The sequence below is a fragment of the Bison bison genome, unplaced genomic scaffold (genome assembly GCF_000754665.1).
Source record: "Bison bison bison isolate TAMUID 2011002044 unplaced genomic scaffold, Bison_UMD1.0 scf7180017864370, whole genome shotgun sequence".
Classification (NCBI taxonomy): domain Eukaryota; kingdom Metazoa; phylum Chordata; class Mammalia; order Artiodactyla; family Bovidae; genus Bison; species Bison bison.
The window spans coordinates 11,550,889-11,571,266 of record NW_011494942.1 but is presented as its reverse complement, the minus strand read 5'-3'; the positions used below and the strand labels follow the sequence as shown (position 1 = coordinate 11,571,266).

At 37.9% G+C, this 20,378-nt stretch overlaps 1 protein-coding gene across 1 annotated transcript in view; it reads left to right on the top strand.

Annotated features, from left to right (window-relative positions):
* The window catches only part of ITPR2 (inositol 1,4,5-trisphosphate receptor, type 2), a 586,895-nt gene that overhangs the window by 462,673 nt on the left and 103,844 nt on the right, over positions 1-20,378 (top strand). Inside the window, exons 48-50 of the mRNA XM_010856005.1 lie at positions 1,916-2,108; positions 4,676-4,801; positions 14,682-14,857. Coding sequence (XP_010854307.1) covers positions 1,916-2,108; positions 4,676-4,801; positions 14,682-14,857 — 495 coding nt within the window. The remainder of the gene's footprint in view (positions 1-1,915; positions 2,109-4,675; positions 4,802-14,681; positions 14,858-20,378) is intronic.

Sequence of the window (20,378 nt, the reverse complement as noted above, 5' to 3'; positions counted from 1 at the left end):
CTTATAGTCATCAGGACATTATTTCTTAAATGCATCTGGAGATTTTTTTTTTTTAATGTTTGGCACTGTTGGAACCGGTAAACCATTTTTTCCCATGTAGTTGCTTACCATACCAAATACTTCCAATTTTTATTTTGTATGATTGATTTTTTTAACCTATGTTCTAAGAATTTTTATCTACTGCTACAGATTTCATCTTTGTTTTATGATAGTATGTGGTTTGTGTATATAACATATCATTTAGGATAGTTTCAATTACAAGTAACAAAATACCAGGCTGCTGCTGCTGCTGCTAAGTCGCTTCAGTCGTGTCCGACTCTGTGCGACCCCATAGACAGCAGCCCACCAGGGTCCCCCGTCCCTGGGATTCTCCAGGCAAGAACACTGGAGTGGGTCACCATTTCCTTCTCCGATGCATGAAAGTGAAAAGGGAAAGTGAAGTCGCTCAGTCGTGTCCGACTCTTTGAGACCCCATGGACTGCAGCCCACCAGGCTCCTCTGTCCATGGGATTTTCCAGGCAAGAGTACTGGAGTGGGGTGCCATTGCCTTCTCCAAATACCAGGCTAACAGTTTTTAAACAATAAAAATATTTGATTTTCCCTCATAATGGGAAGTCTGGAGGTACCAGTAGTTCTATAATTGATTCAGTGACGCAGTGATGTCTTCAAACACTCCGACCTTTTCCACATTCTCAGCTAAGTCTTTCTTATTATGTGGGTGCTGTCTCACCTCATGGTTGCAAAATGGCTGCCAGAATTTCAAGTAGCATTATCAGCTTTTTTTCTAAGCAGGGAGAAAGAGGGTACTGATGAAAAAGAGCTGTTGTGTTGTATATTTGATCTTTTGTTTGTCTCACATGGCTTCTGTCTTTTCTAGAGGGAAAATCTCCCTTGAGAACACCTCCAGCCCCAGGATATTTCTCCTTATGCCTCATTTTCCAGAAATAGGTCAAGTGCTCATCACCATACCAGTCAGTAGCACAGGGAGATAGAATGACTCTTTTAGCTTAGACTAATTTCTGATTAATTTTTGAGGGCTAGATAGAGTATATAAATATGAACCTTGACAGGTAGTCTGCACGAACCCTTGTGACATAGGGACTCTATATTAAATCATTTAACTTGTTGTTCTGTCTAAAGCTAAACTGTGATCAGGGCTTCCCAGGCGGCCTAGTGCTCCTGCCAGTGCAGGAGATGCAGGTTTCATCCCTGGTCTAAGAAGATCCCCTGGAGAAGGAAATGGCAACCCACTCCTGAATTCTTGCTTGAGAACTCCATGGACAGAGTCCAGGGGGTCACAAAGAGTCAGATATGACTCAGCAACTAAACACAAACTGTAACCAATACCAAATTAGAGAAGTTCAAAAACAACAAATATTCACATCTGAGTGTATGCTTGAATGAATATTACACATAAAAATATGTTTGCCATTATCAGGAAAACATTTTAATGACATAAAACATTTTTCTCTGTAGAACACAGGGAACATTATGTTGAATATGTCATTTGTTCCCCAGTAGCCATTTTTAGGAAGAATAGGCTAAGAGCAGGATGAAAATATAACAAGTGCTATGCTTAAGGTTACATAGCCAGCCACTTCCCAGTGAAGACCCTCTCAGTTCTCTGATGTACTTCATGAAGATCAAAATGGGTGGCAAGAGTTTAATGTTAATTGAGAAAGAATAGAGATTTTGGTTTTTGTTATTTACAGTGAAGTATAATACTTATGATACATTAGTCTGATTAATTTCTCTCATTTAAGAGAATAATATACAGGACTATTTCAGATATTTCAAGTTGGCATATTTTTTCATAGCTGCATTCATAAAGTATCATTATTGAAGTCATGCTAAAAGCAGAAAGTAGTCTAAGATTCTCCAAAGCTTAAAACAAATGCAAATTAATGTTTTTCAGATTGTTCGACATGACAGGACAATGGAACAAATAGTATTTCCTGTCCCCAATATATGTGAATACCTCACGCGAGAATCCAAGTGTCGCGTATTCAACACCACGGAGAGGGATGAACAGGGAAGTAAAGTGAATGACTTTTTCCAGCAAACTGAAGATCTCTACAATGAGATGAAGTGGCAGAAGAAAATCAGGAGTAAGTACAATGAACTGAAATGATCTGAGCATAATGAAAATGTTTTGAGCATAATGATAGATACACTAGTACTTTGGGATACATGACAGTGTTCGTTTCAATTGGCTCTTAATTTCTTGCTGTCTGATGTTACTGAAATCACTTATAAGCTTAAGCATGTAAGCTCTGTCTACAGTTGGAGCCAAGACACCTGTGGCTTAAGGAACATAGAAGGTTCTGACTAATTAGATCATCTTTTAGTACTGATCCTATAGTTTTACAAATATTATGACATCCAAGTTTGCAGCTGTGGGTTTCAGCTGTGGAGCAGCTGCAGGTTTGAAGTCCATGAATAGGCCTTGACCGGCCTTAACAATCAGTGAATGGAGTGGAGAGATCCTGGCATAGAAATGCCTGTCCTCTTGTATCTGTGATCTTATAATCAGGTAGACTGTTGAGTGTTTTTTCTGAGACTCATTCCTTTTTTCAACATATCTGAATCTTGCCAAGTGGAAGTAAAAATTGTGTGACACTTGTATTCAAATCGGGCAAGGTTATAATGTAACACTTAAAAGTTACCGTCTTATAGTTCCTGTTGCATATTTCTCAGGTTTAAGTCTATTTGGAAATATTATGTAACAACCAAAATGGGAAAACAATCTGAAAAAGAATAGATACGTGTATATGTATAACTGAATCACTTTGCTGTGCACCTGAAATCAACACAACCTTGTTAATCAACTACACTCCAATAAGTTTTAAAAAGTTTTTAATCAGACTGTGAAAGGATTGAAAATTTTTCAATTCTAAAATAAACTTTACTTTCCCAGATGAAAAATATCATGAGTTTTTAATAAAAATCGTTGGGGTAAAACTTTTGATTAGGTCTTTTCTGACTATTGGAGAGATTTTCCAGACAACAGGCGTATGTTCTCAATACTTCTGTTCAACAGTGTTGCATCATTTTAGTATCCTGGGAATGTCAGTGATTATGGTTTATGAATTTGGTTGAGCTTGAGACATAACATCCTTGAATAAAGACTGTAGCATGCATTTTCAGACTTTCTTAGCAGGATATTTGAAAAAAAATAAAGCAATTACTCTCCCTTAGCACTTTCCTATGAAGAACCTTATGGAATTCAGAGAAACTTAGGTATTCATAGTACATAACAGAAACTCAATTTGAAAATCATTCATTTTATTCCTGACAAAAAGTAAATTGGATAATGAGCTAGTGCTTGTGGGGTCTGTGTTTTTGAGATAAATATTTTGTCATTTGTAAAGAAAAAAAAAACCCTTAAAATAATTTCCAATATACAGTTTACTTTTAAAATTTGGAAGTAGCTTATGATGAGGTTTTAGACAGAATCTAATTCAGTTGATGGATTTGTTGTTACAAATGTATGTATCAACATCTTCTAATTTTGTCTTAATATTCTGCTTTTTAAAATGAGGACTCCTAATTCAGGAGCGATGAAAATGCAAATGCTTACAATTTATGATACATTAGTCAACTAAATGCCGCTAATCATAGCCTACTCCAGTGTTGGAATGCTCTATTCCAAGAGAAAGAAAACAAGATGTACTGAAGGGAAGTCTAGTTTATAAGTAAGCGGCAGACTTGAGATTGGAATTCACAGAACATACTTTGAAAAGCTTAAAATTTCTATTTGAAAATTGAGATGGCTTTTCTCCTCAATTGACTCTTAATATTTTAAATCTAATGTTAAACTATTAAAAGTTAGACAGTGGACAAGACCTGAATATGTTGTGTGACAAACTTGTATGCATGACGTGTCTGTTCAGTTTTTTAGGAGAGGTGAAAGAAACTGAGTTTTGGCTTATGTAAATTTTATTCGGTAGATGCATCTATCAATTCATTTCTGGTGGCAGATACAGAATCCCATTTCTGAAAATATTCAGCAAAACCTCTCCCACTTATTGGTAGTTTTTGTTGTATCTTTCACTTACTTTTGCTGTTGCAAACCCAACAACTTCTTGGGAAGCATAAAGGTTTAAATCTTAGGTAATATTATAAATCACTAGTTCCCAGTAAGCAGTGCTGTGCCATGCTATTAAGTTTCAGAGTTTCAGGTAACTGTGACTGTGATTTGAAACTTTCACCAGAGATACATCTGTGCAAAGGGTAAGGGTGTTATTTTACTTTAAGACAGGGGAGTGAGACCAGTTAATTGATATTACTAAATTACACAGCAATGTATACCATTCCATTAAAAGGGGCTCCAGGTGACTGCTAAACTGCCTTCCCTCAACCTGCTCTAGGGATATAGTAAAGAGAATTAACCCAGAGTCATCTTTTCTGGCCAGAATTAGCAGTTGCAGAATTACTCACCCTTCTACAATAGCTTAGGTGTAAACTGGCTAAAGAAAAGAAGGAATCAAATGGAAAACTCCTTTATGGTATTGATGATAAATATTCTAAAATAAGTTGCATTAAATGTTTGTTTATATATGCTTTTATAGTAGTTTGCAAAAATGTACTTAGAAAGATGTTATTTCAGTAGGGCTCTGGTATTGAAATCAAAATTCATTTTCTGTTCTGTCCCACCGTGCCTCTTTCTTACTAGGTAATCCTGCCCTGTTCTGGTTCTCAAGGCATATTTCTCTTTGGGGGAGCATCTCCTTCAACCTGGCTGTGTTCATCAACTTAGCTGTGGCTCTCTTCTACCCATTTGGGGACGATGGAGATGAAGGCAAGTGCTTGTCTGTCTTTAAATGATAAGTATCTTAGAGTCTAAAAACAATACTTTTGATGCATGCCTCAACTATTTAGACCTTCCCAGTTACAACAATTTCATTCTTGTTAAATAGCTTTTCTCTATTCACTGGAAACAGAATTATTGTAAGTAGAATAGGCAGAAAATGATGGTCAATATAAATATTTTTCAAGAAGTTCATATACAGCAGAGCTGTATTGATAAATAAGGCAAGAAAAATATTTCCACCTTACTTTGTGAGCAAAAGCATTTTATGTATCATCTCAATCTTATAAATACATGGGAAAGTGAGAGATGTATGCCAAAATGTTGATTGTGATTATCTTAAGTAGTAGAATCTCTATTTTACTCTCTTTTCTTTGCTTTTGGTATTGTCTAAGGATTCTACAGTGAGCATGCAGATAATTTGAAAAATAATTTTAAATGTATAGCATAAGGCAGATTATAATAATAGAGCACAAAGGATATTGACCATGAAGTTAATATTATCAAACTGCTGATACATGCGAAAGCAAAGACAAGAAAAATTATCCCATGTTAAGTGAAACGGAAAATAGGAGGAGGATACACTAAAGGCTGTGGAAATTAAGTTTTCTTTAAATCTGGCAAAAGAACGTGGGAGAATATGTCACAATCTGTATCCTGATTGGGATACAATCAGGTAGATAACTTTGGAAGGGGCATTGAAAGAATGGCTCAGAGGACAGGATGAGAGATACCAGCAAATAATAACCACAAGATGCTTTTGTATCTCATCAGTTTATAGGATTATGTGAGAATTTAATGAGATGTTGTAGGTAAAGCATTAAGAATAGCAACTAGTAATAATATACCAAAAAATAAAACTTGAATTTGCCACTCATCTTCAACTATTTACATAGCACTTACATTTTATCTGGGCTTCCCTGGTGGCTCAGACAGTAAAGAATCTGCTTGTAATGCAGGAAACACAGGTTCAATTGAGGTTGGGAGATCCCCTGGAGAAGGAAATGGCAACCCACTCCAGTATTGTTGCCTGGAGAACTTCCTGGACAGAGGAGCCTGGTGACCTGTAGTCCATGGGGTCACAAAGAGTCAGACACGACTGAGCGATTAACACTACTACTACTAATCATTTGATAAAGCTTAGCTGTTGTTGTTACAAGATGAATATTAATACTACAAAGGGAAGCTCAGTGGAAATGAGGGTAAGAGAAGAGCAAGAGATATTTAAACCTATTTCAGATGTGAGTAGGAAGAGGAGTGAGCAGGAAGGGAAATGGGAGTGCAGAAGTAATTTACTATTTCTAAGGTCTGTTACAGATGGCAGATAGTAAAGTTCTAGCCTTTGGGTATAATCTGAGTAGTTATAGAAAGGTTTGATTTTTTTTAGAAGGTACGCCAGTGCTAATAAAAGGATATTTGACAAGGGAGTAGATGTGTGAGTTAAAAAAGCAATGAAAACATAGCAAATATTTGGCCATCCATTGTGGGGAAGTTGTAAATACAGCAGGAAGTGGAAACAGCTCTCTTCACTGTGTTTAGTCTCATTTAGTGATGATAGCCCTCTTGGCACAAAAGAACCTAACTTTCCTAAGGAGAGAAGTCCAGCCTGAAATGATAAATTAGTATCATCTGCATAAGGAATGCTAACTAGATTGTAGCATCCGGGTAAATAGAGCATAAAGTCTTAGATATAGAAGCAGTTCTGGAAATTAACTAATATCAAATCATCATTGACACATAAAGAGATGGAAGCCCAGAGAACGGCAGATCTAAGACTAGATGGTTAAAGCATTTGTTTGTGCTCTCAGACTTTTCTGCAGGATGATTAGGTTAGAAGCGTGTCAATAACAGGTGCCCCTTTATACAGGGGCATCATCTTCCCTAAGTTCTATTCCATCATATACCTTACAAGACCACCAGAGCCAAAGTATATAGCCTGTTCTGCTACCTATTATACGGTAAATATGATGGCGATGGGCACAGGTACCCCTCTGTACATCTACACTTTACTCATTCAGGAGAAAGTAAAGCATCTGATATATTTTTTCATATTTGCCTAATAACAGTTGTAACAGTATTGCTAATGATGATAATAGCAACTGTTATTGTTTGCTGTTTAAATTGGATCAGGTAAAGTGCTAAGCACAATGCATACATAATTCCATGTAATCTTCCAGACAGTTCTATAAAGTAAGTACTTCATCCTTCTGGATGAAGAACTTGAGGCTTTGGAAGATTTGACCAGTAATTCGGGAGTCTGGAAATACATACTTTTTAACAAGTTTCTGGAGGTGTTACTAATACAACTGGTCCTTGAACAAGAACTTGAAACCACATATATTGGTAAAACTGGGAATGAGGCTCCAGCCTCAGAAAGAAATAGACCCCATAGACTTAGCCTGCCAGGCTCCTCTGTCCATGGAATTCACCAGGCAAGAATACTGGAGTGGGTTGCCATTTCCTTCTCCAGAAGATCTTCCCGACCCAGGAGTTGAACCCAGGTCTCCTGCATTGCAGGCAGACACTTTAACCTCTGAGCCACCAGGGAAGCAGAAAGAAATAAGACCAACAAAGACAAGGCAGGAAGACGAGGTATGTCCTCTTCAGGTGCAGGTGTGCACTGTACTCTTCAGATGGGACTGAATAGAGGTGAACAGCAGTAACCAAGGTGGAGGCTCACTCCTAAGTATCTGGGTGTGGGTATGGCACTAAGGGGGAAGGGAAGGCATGAGCTGCCATTTTGGCAGTATGGAACCCCAGGGTTATATTTGGATAATCTGATTACAGTTCTAGATGAGTTATTTAATTATAGCTCCATGAATAAGGTTACAGTTTTGATCAGGATTAGCTGAGCCTCAAACCTTCAGTTACATGCTGTGCATAGCTGGGAAGGCTGAGAAAGCAAAGTTAAGACTGATTACTATACTTGGCCATCAGAACTGGCTGGAGAAGGTAAATTCTGTGCTGGACATGCAAGTCTCTAACGGTGGATTTTGTCAAGCATAGACTGGATGACTCCTTGGCTGGGATGCTTTGAGATGATTTAAAGATGAATTAGTTGATCATCAAGATTCCTTCTAAAAAGTGCTACAGAAAATAATGGGAATGTGTCAAAGAACACAGGATTCAACTTGAAAGGTCTCCCAGTGGCCAAGTCTGTGGAAATTTTGAGATAAAAATGGTTACAGTAATACATAATAACCCACAGAATAAAATAAGAATCCGGGAATCCTCCTGGTAGAGGTGAAAGCTCTTCCTTACAATAGTACTCCTGTTAATCAGTGTAGGAAGAGTAATAGAAATAGAATGTTGCTGTTTGGCAAATACCATATAATAGCAATAACCATCACTGGATGCTAAAATTAATAGAGAAGTGTTAGATGAGAAAGTATAATGAGAAACAGGATATTGATGTAGTCAAAGTATTTCCCCATAATATACTTATTATGAAAGAGAGTGACTTTAAAGTGGAGAAATCACTTTAATTATGTGATCAATGTTAATGTCACCAGTGAAGAGACAGCAACATCAGGTGCCTCTTGACATGATGTGCTGATAAGGATATGGCATCTTGGACAAAAACGCGTAAAGTGAGGAAATTTCAGACAAATCCAGAATGAGAAATATTCTACAAAATAATTGGCCAGTACTCTTGAAGCTTGTGAAGTCAAAGGAGTGCTGAGGAATTAAAAGAGACTAAGAGACATGACAGCTAAATGTGATGTGTGATCCTGGTTCAGAAAAGAAGACATATTTGTGCAGTTCATGAACTTGGAATAAAGGTCTGTAGATTAAAGCGGTTGCTGTTCAGTCACTAAGTGTCCAACTCTGTGACTCCATGGACTGCAGCACTCCAGGCTCCTCTGTCCTCCACTATCTTCTGGGGTTTATTCAAATTCATGTCCATAGAGTCAGTGATGGTATCTAACCATCCCATCCTCTGCTGTCCCCTTCTCCTGTTGTCTTCAATCTTTTCCATCATCAGAGTCTTTTCCGTGAGTCAGCTCTTGACATCAAGTAGCCAAAGTATTGGAGCTTCAGCTTCAGCATCAGTCCTTCCAATGAATATTCAGGGTTGATTTCCTTTTGGATTGACTGGTTTGATCTCCTTGCAGTCCAGGGACTCTGAACAGTCTTCTCCAGCACCACAATTTGAAAACATCAGTTCTGTGGTGCTCAGCCTTCTTTATGGTCTAACTCTATTAATGTAATATATCATATTAATTTCTGGACATTGATCATTGTTGTGTGATTATGTAAGGTGTCAATATTTGGGGGAGCCAGGTAAAGAGACAATGAGAATTTTGTATTATATTTGCAACTGTAACATTAGTCAGAAAAAGTTCTAAAATAAAAAGTTAAAAAAGAAAAAATAAGTAAATATGAGGATTCCATCCAGCTCTGAGGTTCCTGGATTCTGGGTAGAATTTGATCACAAAATCACCTGGTGAATCCTGAGCCAGAAAAAAAGACCTGTGGTCCAAACAGGCCACCTTTTCCAACCCCAGATCCTAATACAAGCTGCTCTGGAGTCACTTTGGCTTATGTGTCAGGTGAGGACAGAGAGGCTGGCAGCGGGGGGAATGGGCTGTGTATGCTGTCTCCAAGGGTATTTTCCAGCCTGAACACACAGTGAGTTTGTGGGAATCACTTGTGTCCAGATACCTGGTTCATGCTTAGGTTATAATATTAACTGAGGGAACAGTGTCTGCCTTCAACCAGGGTAGTAGCGTACGATAATAAAAGGGAGATACTTAGTGGAAGGTGATTCTCAGAGTACCAGCTTGTAATACGTCCACCCTCCCAACCCCTACTGCAAATAACCTCCTTCCGTAGTCAGGCTTTGCAGAGCTTTCTTTGAATGCCTTCAAGAATCCAGGGCCTATTGGTGTGGGTTTTGGTGTGGGTTTCCTTGTTTGGTTGATTAGTTTATATGCTTAAAATGTGCTTCTCTAAAAATGAAACTTTTGCCAAAGTTAGGGAATGAGGTCATGCTGGTTGTGGCTGAAGCCACAGCTATCGATGCTAGGGAATCTCCTAGATGTCCACTCAGAAGTTGAACATTGCCATGCCAACCATCCCTGCCCAGTTTGGCAAAGGCAGAGGGGTTAGCAGAGAACTGTGCCTTCTTTTATCCATTTAGCCGAAGAAGGCAATGGCACCCCACTCCAGTACTCTTGCCTGGAAAATCCAATGGACGGAGGAGCCTGGTAGACTGCAGTCCATGGGGTCTCTAGGAGTCAGACACGACTGAGCGACTTCACTTTCACTTTTCACTTTCATGCATTGGAGAAGGAAATGGCAACCCACTCCAGTGTTCTTGCCTGGAGAATCCCAGGGACGGGGAGCCTGGTGGGCTGCCGTCTATGGGGTTGCACAGAGTCGGACATGACTGAAGAGACTTAGCAGCAGCAGCAGCAGCATATCCATTTAGCATGTGATTTTTTAAAAATACTGTGTTCAAATTTGGAATGTCATTCTTTTTCCCTCAAGTGCTTTGTGTTAAAGGAAATAAATCTTCAAGGTGATTTTAATTCATTCACCTTAATAGCAACCACTGATAGAGTGTGGCTGGATGCCAGACACTGTGGTCGACCCTAGAGATACAAACACTGGGAAAACTGACCTTGTCCTCAAGGAGCTTATAGTCTAGTTAAAGGATGAAGAAGGGAATGAGACACAGTAGTAAAGAACACCCATAGATTTGTCTAATTGCATTAGCCAGATTGAGAAGGGGGAAATAGGAAATTCTTACAAGTCTCTGCTGGAGGCTGAGGAGTGGAGAGAGGGGAGTAAGATGCAGCGTGTTTTATAAGTTAGCAGTACCCAATCTTTTTGGCTTCCCTGATGCCTCACAGCTAAGGAATCTTCCTGCAGTTCAGGAGAAATAGTTTGATTCCCAAGTTGGGAAGATTCCCTGGAGGAAAGCATGGCAACCCACTCCAGTATTCCTGCCTGGAGAATCCCATGGACAGGAACCTAGTGGGCTACAGTCCTTGGGGTTGCAAAGATTTGGACATGACTGAAGCAACTTAGCATGCACACACAACTTTTTGGCACCAGGGACCAGTTTCATAGAAGACAGTTTTTCCCTAGACCATGGCATGTGAGCTATGGAGAGTGGCTGTAAATACAGATGAAGCTTCACTCGCTCAGTACTGGTTTGTGGCCCAGGGATTGGGAACCCCTGCTATAAGTAAACTTAAAACAAGTCAGTGTGAAGTAGATAGGAGAGTAGAATTGAAGTCTCCAGTGTTTCTGTTTGAATTTTCTTTTATTACGGACAAGTGTTATACTCTAATATTTTAAAATGTATAAAGTGAATTCTTAAATTTTTTTCTATTATAAAATAAGGCACGATCATTATAGAAAATTAATACAAACATCAAGAAGACAGTCCCCTCTTTCCACCATTAATGGATTAAAAAATGGCTTTGACAGTCTACTGTTTTCTAAAGTTTGTCAGAGGATTTCAGTTTATTTTTCTAGCTGAAGATCAAATCTTCAGCTAAAAACCAATATGATCATTCTTACAAAATATAATTACAAATTGTTGTCAATTGAAAATAGTGTAAAAAGCCATTTAAGTAACTTTTATATTTATTTACCCTTCACAAATACATACTTAACATTAAACTATATGCAGGAGCCTGGTGGCCTGCCATCTATGGGGTCGCACAGAGTCAGACACAACTGAAGCGACTTAGCAGCAGCAGCAGCAGCAGCAGCAGGGTACTAAGCTAGACACTGTTTGAGTTCTCTCTACAAAGGGATCAAATGTCCAGTTTTAAGTTCATGGTTATAATTTCTCATTGGATCAAGAGGAAATCTCAGCAAGCCAGGTCCTGTCTGAGAAAGGGTGGTCAAGTTGTGGTTAGCTTCTCAGGCATTAGTGACCATGCACAGCGTGACTGTCAGTGCCAAAGTTGGGACTTTTAAAATAAGAATGTCACACCAAGACGTTGCTTATGAATTATACCGAAGAATCTAGCGATTGGATGAGAGTTAAGTGTGCAAAGATGTTGGCAGTTTTACTAAACTTAAGAGTGAAGCTCCACAACTTGGGGAATTTATAACTAGAGATGGACTTACTCAAAACGAGCTCACAGGTTATGTTTCTATTTGTAGTCAACAAATAATTGGTGCTTCCCAGGTGGCACTAAAGAACCTGCCTGCCAACGCAGGAGATGGAAGAGACTTGGGTTCGATCCCTGGGTCAGGAAGATCCCCCAGAGGAGGGAATGGCTACCCACTTCAGTATTCTTGTCTGGAGAATTCCATGAACAGAGGAGCCTGCCATGCCCATGGGGTTGCAGAGTTGGACACGACTAAGCAACTAACACTTTTACTTTCACACACACATATATATAAATACACTTATGTGTTTTAACAGTGAAAGTTTAGGTGTGTTTCATTAAAAAATGGGTATTTTACATTCTGAATCTATAACTTAAAAACACTTTTTAAACTTTATTTATTTATTTTTGGCTGTGCTGGGCCTCCGTTGCTGCTCACAGGCTTTCTCTAGTTGTGGCGAGCAGGGGCTACTCTTCACTGCAGTGAGAGAGCTTCTCACTGTGGTGGCTTCTGCTCTTGCAGAGCACACAGGTTGCAAAGAGTCCTTCAGTGGTTGCAGCACTTGGACTCCCAGACTCTAGAGCACAGACTCAATAGTTGAGGCACAAGGGCCTAGTAGCTCAGAGGCACGTGGGATCTTCCTGCATCAGGAATTGAACCCGTGTCTCCTGCATTGGCAGGCAGATTCTTTACCCCTAAGCCACCTTAAGAACTTGATAATAATTTAACAGGACAAGACATGAGTTCAGTGCTTGATTCCAAATGACTTACCTGAACGAGTGGAAAATCCCTGTTTTGTCATCTCCCCTCTGACTTCATCAGCCTAAATCAGGCCAAGAGTGTTCCCCCTTAATTTACTTCTGCAAATATAGCATCGCTTGACCATCAGAGGGGGATTCCTTGAATACACATGTCAGTGCAAACATTAATAAATTGTCCTTTTTAAAAAAGGAAATGTATTTATAAACCCCTTCTGGGGCCATTTCTAAAGAAACTTTTGTTGCAGTGGAGTTTAGTTTTGAAACATTTGGAGTTTTGTTTTCTGATGAAGTAAGTAGCTGAACATTATTTTTAGAAGTTGAAAAACACACACATATACCTATGCATTCGTACACATAAACACACTTGTGTGTTTTAACAGTTAAAGCTTAGGTCTGTTTCATTAAAAAGTAGAGAGTGTGCATTCTGAATTCTTTAATATAATATAAAAACTTGATTATAATAAAACAGGACAAGGTACGAGTTCAGGGCCTGATTCCATTTGATTTAGCTGAATAGTTGATGGCCATTAATCATGCATTTTGAATTAAGATTTCCAAAATGAGAAATCCCTATCCAAAGCATCTAGCATGACTCCCTCTGGAAAGAAAGACACACAAGTTTCAGAACTAATGTAAGGAGCATTGACTAGTGAGTATTTTAGCAGCCTGGGATTCATCACAAGCTTTCTGGAAATGTAGGTGGTGCTTGTGGTAAAGAATCCACCTGCCAACTCAGGAGACTTAAGAGATGGTGGTTCAATCCCTAAGTCCAGAAGATCCCCTGGAGGAGGAAATAGCAATCTACTCCAGTATTCTTGCCTGGAAAATCCCATGGACAGAGGAGCTGGGGGTGGGAGGGGGCTACATTCTATAAGATCATGAAGAGTCAGACACCACTGAGTGTCTGAGTACAACAAATAATGAATAATGTGTACAAAGACATCTCCTCTAAATATACAGTGTGTTCAGTTCAGTCACTCAGTTGTGTCCAACTCTGTGAACCCATGGACTGCAGCACACCAGGCTTCCATGTCCATCACCAACTCCCAGAGCCTACTCAAACTCATGTCCATCGCGTCGGTGATGCCATCCAACCGTCTCATCCTCTGTTGTTCCCTTCTCTTTGCGCCTTCAATCTTTCCCAGCAACAGGGTCTTTTTCAATGAGTCAGTTCTTCGCATCGGGTGGCCAAAGTATTGGAGTTTCAGCTTCAGCATCAGTCCTTCCAATGAATATTCAGGACTGATCTCCTTTAGGATGGACTGGTTGGATCTCCTTGCAATCCAAGGGACTCTCATGAGTCTTCTCCAACACCACAGTTCAAAAGCATCAATTCTTCAGTGCTCAACTTTCTTTATAGTCCAACTCTCAGATCCATACTGACTACTGGAAAAACCATAGCTTTGACTAGACGGACCTTTTTTGAAGTAATGTCTCTGCTCTTTAATATGCTGTCTAGGTTGATCATAGCTTTTTTTCCAAAGAGCAAGCATCTTTTAATTTCATGGCTGCAGTCACCATCTGCAGTGATTTTGGAGCCCCCCAAAATAGTCTGTCACTGTTTCCATTGTTTCCCCATCTATTTTCCATGAAGCGATGGGACCGGATGCCATGATCTTAGTTTTCTGAATGTAGAGTGGGTTACTTTGAAATTCAGTGTTTTACAACTTGTCTTGCTCTATTATATGAAATTGGTTCAGTTCTGTCCCTCAGTCATGTCCAACTCTTTGTGACCCCGTGAACTGCACCACATCAGGCTTCCCTGTCCATCACCAACTCCTGGAGCTTGCTCAGACTCATGTCCATCAAGTTGCTGATGCCATCCAACCATCTCATCCTCTGTTGTCCCCTTCTTCTCCTGCCTTCAATCTTTCCCTGCATCAGGGTCTTTTCCAATAAGTCAGTTCTTCACATCAGGTGGCCAAAGTATTGGAGTTTCATATATATATATAATATATAAAATAGAGTGGCAAATGATTTAACATGTTCCAGTTCTGCTCTTAGTAAAAATAAACTCCTTCCACATTTTACAGGTACTCTTTCACCGATGTTCTCAATTCTGCTTTGGATAGCAGTGGCAATCTGCACATCTATGCTGTTTTTCTTCTCCAAGCCTGTGGGTATTCGGCCATTTCTTGTGTCAGTAATGCTCAGATCAATATATACAATAGGTCTTGGGCCTACATTAATACTTCTTGGTGCAGCAAATGTAAGTACTTTATTTAGTTTTGTACTGTTTTAGATTAATTAAAAGTGTACTAAATATAAAAGCATAACTCTATGCTTTAACTCTGTAAATAAATTCTAATTTATTGTGAATCCAAATTAAATTGAGTTTAATGTGTACCTTCTTCACTGACTTTTTAGAGAAAGAAAAAATGGCAAGTGAAAATTTTATATATTTAGGATGGTAGCATTTGGGGCATGACCCAGTTCTGCACTCAATTTAACCCAATCCAATTTTAATGCTTTCGGCATCCTATATGGGCAGCTATTGACAAAAATGACTCCGAATGACTGTTAACATTCTAAAGTAACTTCTAAATCATCCAAGAAAGATTAAATTATATTCAGTAGAATTTTAGAAGTGAGTATCTTTTATAAAATGACCAAAGGAAAAGGATCGCTACAAGAGAAAATAGGAAATTGGGCTTTTTTAATGTGAACACCACCTATTAACTTGTGAAAGACATAGATGAGATTAAGTTTTTTTTTTTTTCGCTGTATTTTAAAATATTAGAACAAGGGAGCACATTTCACAACCTTACTAGGTAAGTTTAGGATAAGTAAGCCAGACTACTATTGCAGATAGCAGTAATTTTGCCCAAGTGATAAAATTTTAAAGGGACGAAACAACTTTCTGTGTGGCACAGATGAAAAGGGATATTAAGAAACAATAAATCACCAGGTTGATGAAAGAACAAGTTGCCATGTAGGCAAATAAATCTTGCTAATATGTCCACTGCATGCCTAAGCACTTTCTATACTTTTAACTGCATTTCTAGCATAATGTCCTATATTCTGGTGTCTGTGTATCTGTATCTGGTATCTCCCCTTCTACGTAAGTTTTTAAGAAGAATGAGTAATCATTCAAAGTCTGGAACATGATTGGTACTCAACAAATGTTTCTTAAGTAAATTAAGTAATGAGTGAGTAGATGAATGGGTGAAAGATTATCTTTGTATTCTTACACAATTACAGTGCCTCGCCATAAAAAATGTGGCAAATATATATTGAAAATGAAAAAATGAAATAATCAACTGAAGTTCTGAGAATTATAAAGCTGAGCTAGTATGGCCAAATCTATGTTTGTGATCTCTATTATAATTCTTCAAAAATTGAACGTGATATATATGACAGATACGTACATATATATGTGGTGGATACATATATACATATATGTATATGACAGATATACTTTCTGTCTGACCTGGCATGCTATAGTCCATGGGGTCGCAAAGAGTCAGACAGGACAGAATGACTGAACTAAACTGAACTGATATGACAGATATATTTATATGTTTATATATATTAAACTAGAACATTCAGGTCACCATATTACCAATTATTCTGCAATCATTGTGAATAAAGTGAAGTATACTCTACATACAAAGAGTTTATCAGTAAAAATTCTGTAAAGTACCAAATATATTTTTCTATAAGTTTCTTGAGGGCAGAGGTTGTCACATTCGTAGATATAATCCTGTCCACCTCAATCCTTGCCCCATTTTACTTTACCTTAATACCTAGTACTTAAATATTCAAAAATGGTTTACATGAATTGAACTTGTACTTTTTGTGCTTTGGAAATAAGCTAATTTTGCAATATTTCTAGCAGGTGAGTTAAGGAATCTTCATGGCTTTGTCTGATTTTTTCTAAGCCTATTACTACTTCCAGCTTATTATTTTTTCTTTAAAAAACACAATGACTATTGAACCCTATTATTTGAAGAAGCAAATAATATGCATAAAGTAATAGCTGATTCTCAGTAAGACATTAATCCAAGTGAGAAAATTCAAATTTGATCAGTGAAATAATAGCTAGACAGAGTTTGACCCAAAATAACAGCATATATTGGGTCTCCAATAGAGGGTTTATGTTCTTGTCATCCAGAATTTCAAGAATATATAAAGAAATAGGAATAACATTTTATAGTCTATTGGTAAAACCGAAACCATTAGGAATATTTTCCCCCTCGGGAGACAGGATAAAAAGATAACTTCTGCCTAGTTTGGTGAAAATAGTTCCAATATAAGAAATGACTGTTTGTTTGACTGACAAGTTTTATACTTTAATTTCTTCATGAGAAGAAATCTACCTGGAGATAAAACTTTCTTATTAACTTTGTCAATCTGTGGGTACTCTGAAGCATTCAGAGCATAAAACACTTATTTGCACAACCCCTAAATAATGCATTATTATCTGCCTATCTAGAGCATGTTGACTGAAAAAAAAATAATCAGCTTTCATTTGGGACAAATTAAATGGAATAATTGTAATTTTGATATGATAAATATTGATAGAGTTTTTATCTATAGTTTTGATATTATACAGTTAAATAGAAATGTTTTAGTGAATATCATTTATTTTAACATTTAACGTACAGGATCATTACAGGAACTATCTGTGGTTTACCATTTCCTAGGAGGTAGGGGGAAAAAAAAAAATCAATCGTGTTTGTACCTTAGATCTTAACATATTTAGTAACTTAATTTGCACTTAAAACGTTGCATTGTATAACACGTGGAACTGTAATTACTAAAGTTATAGGTATGAGAAACAGGAAAAAAATGTCTACCTGAGAGTCAAGACTTAGTGAGAATCAGAATTTCAGACCTTAGGCAAATAGCATGCCTCAGAATTTCATTCTTTTCATCAGTAAAATGGGTTTTTGAGAAGATCAGTTCAGGAGATTAGTGTGAAGATTTAAAAAAGAACAGCAGCAGTAATAATGATAAAACAGCAATAAAGGCTAGTGTTTACTAGGTACCTAATATGTGAAGTAGCATTTAATTGTAGAATGTTGCTGTCATGATCCTTAAAGTGTTTGTGTTTTGGTTCGCAGGAACTTGTTTGTTTCTGACTCAGTGTCTTTCACAGTTTTAAGCAAATACAGAAAGTTCCTTTTTTTGGAAAACGAATCAAGTGGGAGGAAAAGCCTCGATCTGTGTTATGAGCACTTCATATTATCAGTTTCTGCTTATTATGATGCTTCATCTTTACTAGGTTCTAAAAAATGTTTTATTTAGTTTGCAGATAGCTTCTCTTGTCTTGTCACAGGGGTTAGTTATCTCACTAGTTGAGATGCTTAAAAAATTCAAATGTTTTTCTCTGTTATAAAAGCCTATCTTATAACCCAATACAGTTTTCTTCCCACCCTCTGCATTACACTTTTAGCTATGGGTACTGGAAATTAACATTAGTTTGTCAAATATAAACAGTTTTTAACAATTTGGGATAACTTAATATTTTTTCATGCCATTAAACTTATTTGTAAATCTCATTTTAGTAATGATAATATTTCCAGTTGTATGGATATCATATAATTTATTTACTGCTACTGCTGCTAAGTTGCTTCAGTCGTGTCCGACTCTGTATGACCCCATAGACAGCAGCCCACCAGGCTCCTCCATCCGTGGGATTTTCCAGGCAAGAGTACTGGAGTGGGGTGCCATCGCCTTCTCTGATTTAACCATCCAATTAATTTATTTAACCATCCCATTAATTCTTATTATTCATATTTTTGGATCATTTTTATAATAATAATACAGTATATATCTGTGAAATATGTATTCTGAGTCAAAACATTCCTATTCTCTTCGTTTTTCTCTCTCTTTGTCTCACACACACACACACACACTCTCACACTGTGTGTTTTTCTTGTAGTATACTCACTGAGGAACCTACTTCTGATATTCAGTTGCAGAGACAGAAAACTGCTCCAGTGCTGGGAGAATACTATTAATCGCATGTGTTGAATTTAGTAAGAGACACTACTGTTTATACCACCCTTGTTTACTGTACTGTTTTGTTGACAATTTAAAAGTTTTCTTGGGTGATTTTGACTACATAACAATTTTGCCTTAGGCTTTGACAAATGGGCAACCTTATCCTGCCCATGTAACATTACTGAAATGGAAATTTTTGAATCAAATAATCTCATATTTGAGTTAGAAAGTTGATGGTTGATGAATATATGGTAAAATAGCTATATTACCAGAAGCCCAGTTATCAACTGGGCTATAAGCCCAGTTGTCAAAGTCAAAATTATTATGTAGTCAAAATCGCCCAAGAAAACTTTTAAATCGTCAACAAACAATACAGTAAACAAGGGTGGTATAAACAGTAGTGTCTCTTACTCAATTCAACCCATGCTATTAATAGTATTCTCCCAGCACTGGTGCAGTTTTCTGTCTCTGCAACTGAATATCAGACGACGAAGAATTGATGCTTTGGAACTGTGGTGTTGGAGAAGACTCTTGAGAGTCCCTTGGACTGCAAGGAGATCCAACCAGTCCATTCAAAAGGAGATCAGCCCTGGGATTTCTTTGGAAGGAATGATGCTAAAGCTGAAACTCCAGTACTTTGGCCACCTCATGTGAAGAGTTGACTCACTGGAAAAGAGTCTGATTATGGGAGGGATTGGGGGCAGGAGGAGAAGGGGTCGACAGAGGATGAGATGGCTGGATGGCATCACCGACTCGATGGACATGAGTTTGAGTGAACTCCAGGAGTTGGTAATGGACAGGGAGGCCTGGCGTGCTGCAATTCATGAAGTCGCAAAGAGTCAGACACAACTGAGTGACTGAACTGAACTGAACTGAACTGATAGTTCAAGACAATAAGTTTAGTTTTGCTTTTCAATAAACAGTAGACAGTCTTCTTTTACTATAATTTATTCCTAGGATATAAATAGGAACAATGTAAGATGGGGATGGAATTACTGATCAGGAATACACAGTCAAATAACAAATAGGGTAATATAAAGGCAGCCGGAAATTTCTGGGATCACATAAAATAGCAAAATTTAAAGAACACCACTTTGAATTCTAGAGCTATGAGGCACCTTCAGGCTTATTCCCTTCTAGTCATTTCATTTTAGAAATGAGTATATACATATCCTATAGAGACCAGGAGGATTTACCAAAGTAATTAATGACAGAGACTGGAACCCAGATGGCCCAATTTCTAAGCCAGGGTCTTTCCACTATACTGTGCTGTTAAAAGTTTTGCAAAGACATATCAATTAAATGTAATGTATCTGTGAAACTATTGCTATACTGTATAATTAATTTACTTAGTTAAAATTAATGAACTTATTTTAGTGTACATTAATTAACAAATGAGCATTAATTTTGCTGTTGTAGAAGACATTCATAAATCATTTGGATGATGTGCCACTTTTAAAAGGCTGTACAGAGAGCTTACATTACTACTCTCTCTCTCCCTCACCCACCACTTTTTCTTTCCAATCTTCACATAATTTACCCCATTCTTAATTGAAAATATTGTTGTTGTTATTCAGTCACTAAGTTGTGTCTGACTCTTTGTGACCCCATACACTGCAGCACGCTAGGCTTCCCTGTCATTCACTATCTCCTGGAGTTTGTTCAAACTCATGTCCATTGAGTTGATGATGACATCCAACCATCTCATCCTCTGTCACCCCCTTCTCCTCCTGCCCTCAATCTTTCCCAGCATCAGGGTCTTTTCCAGTGAATCAGCTCTT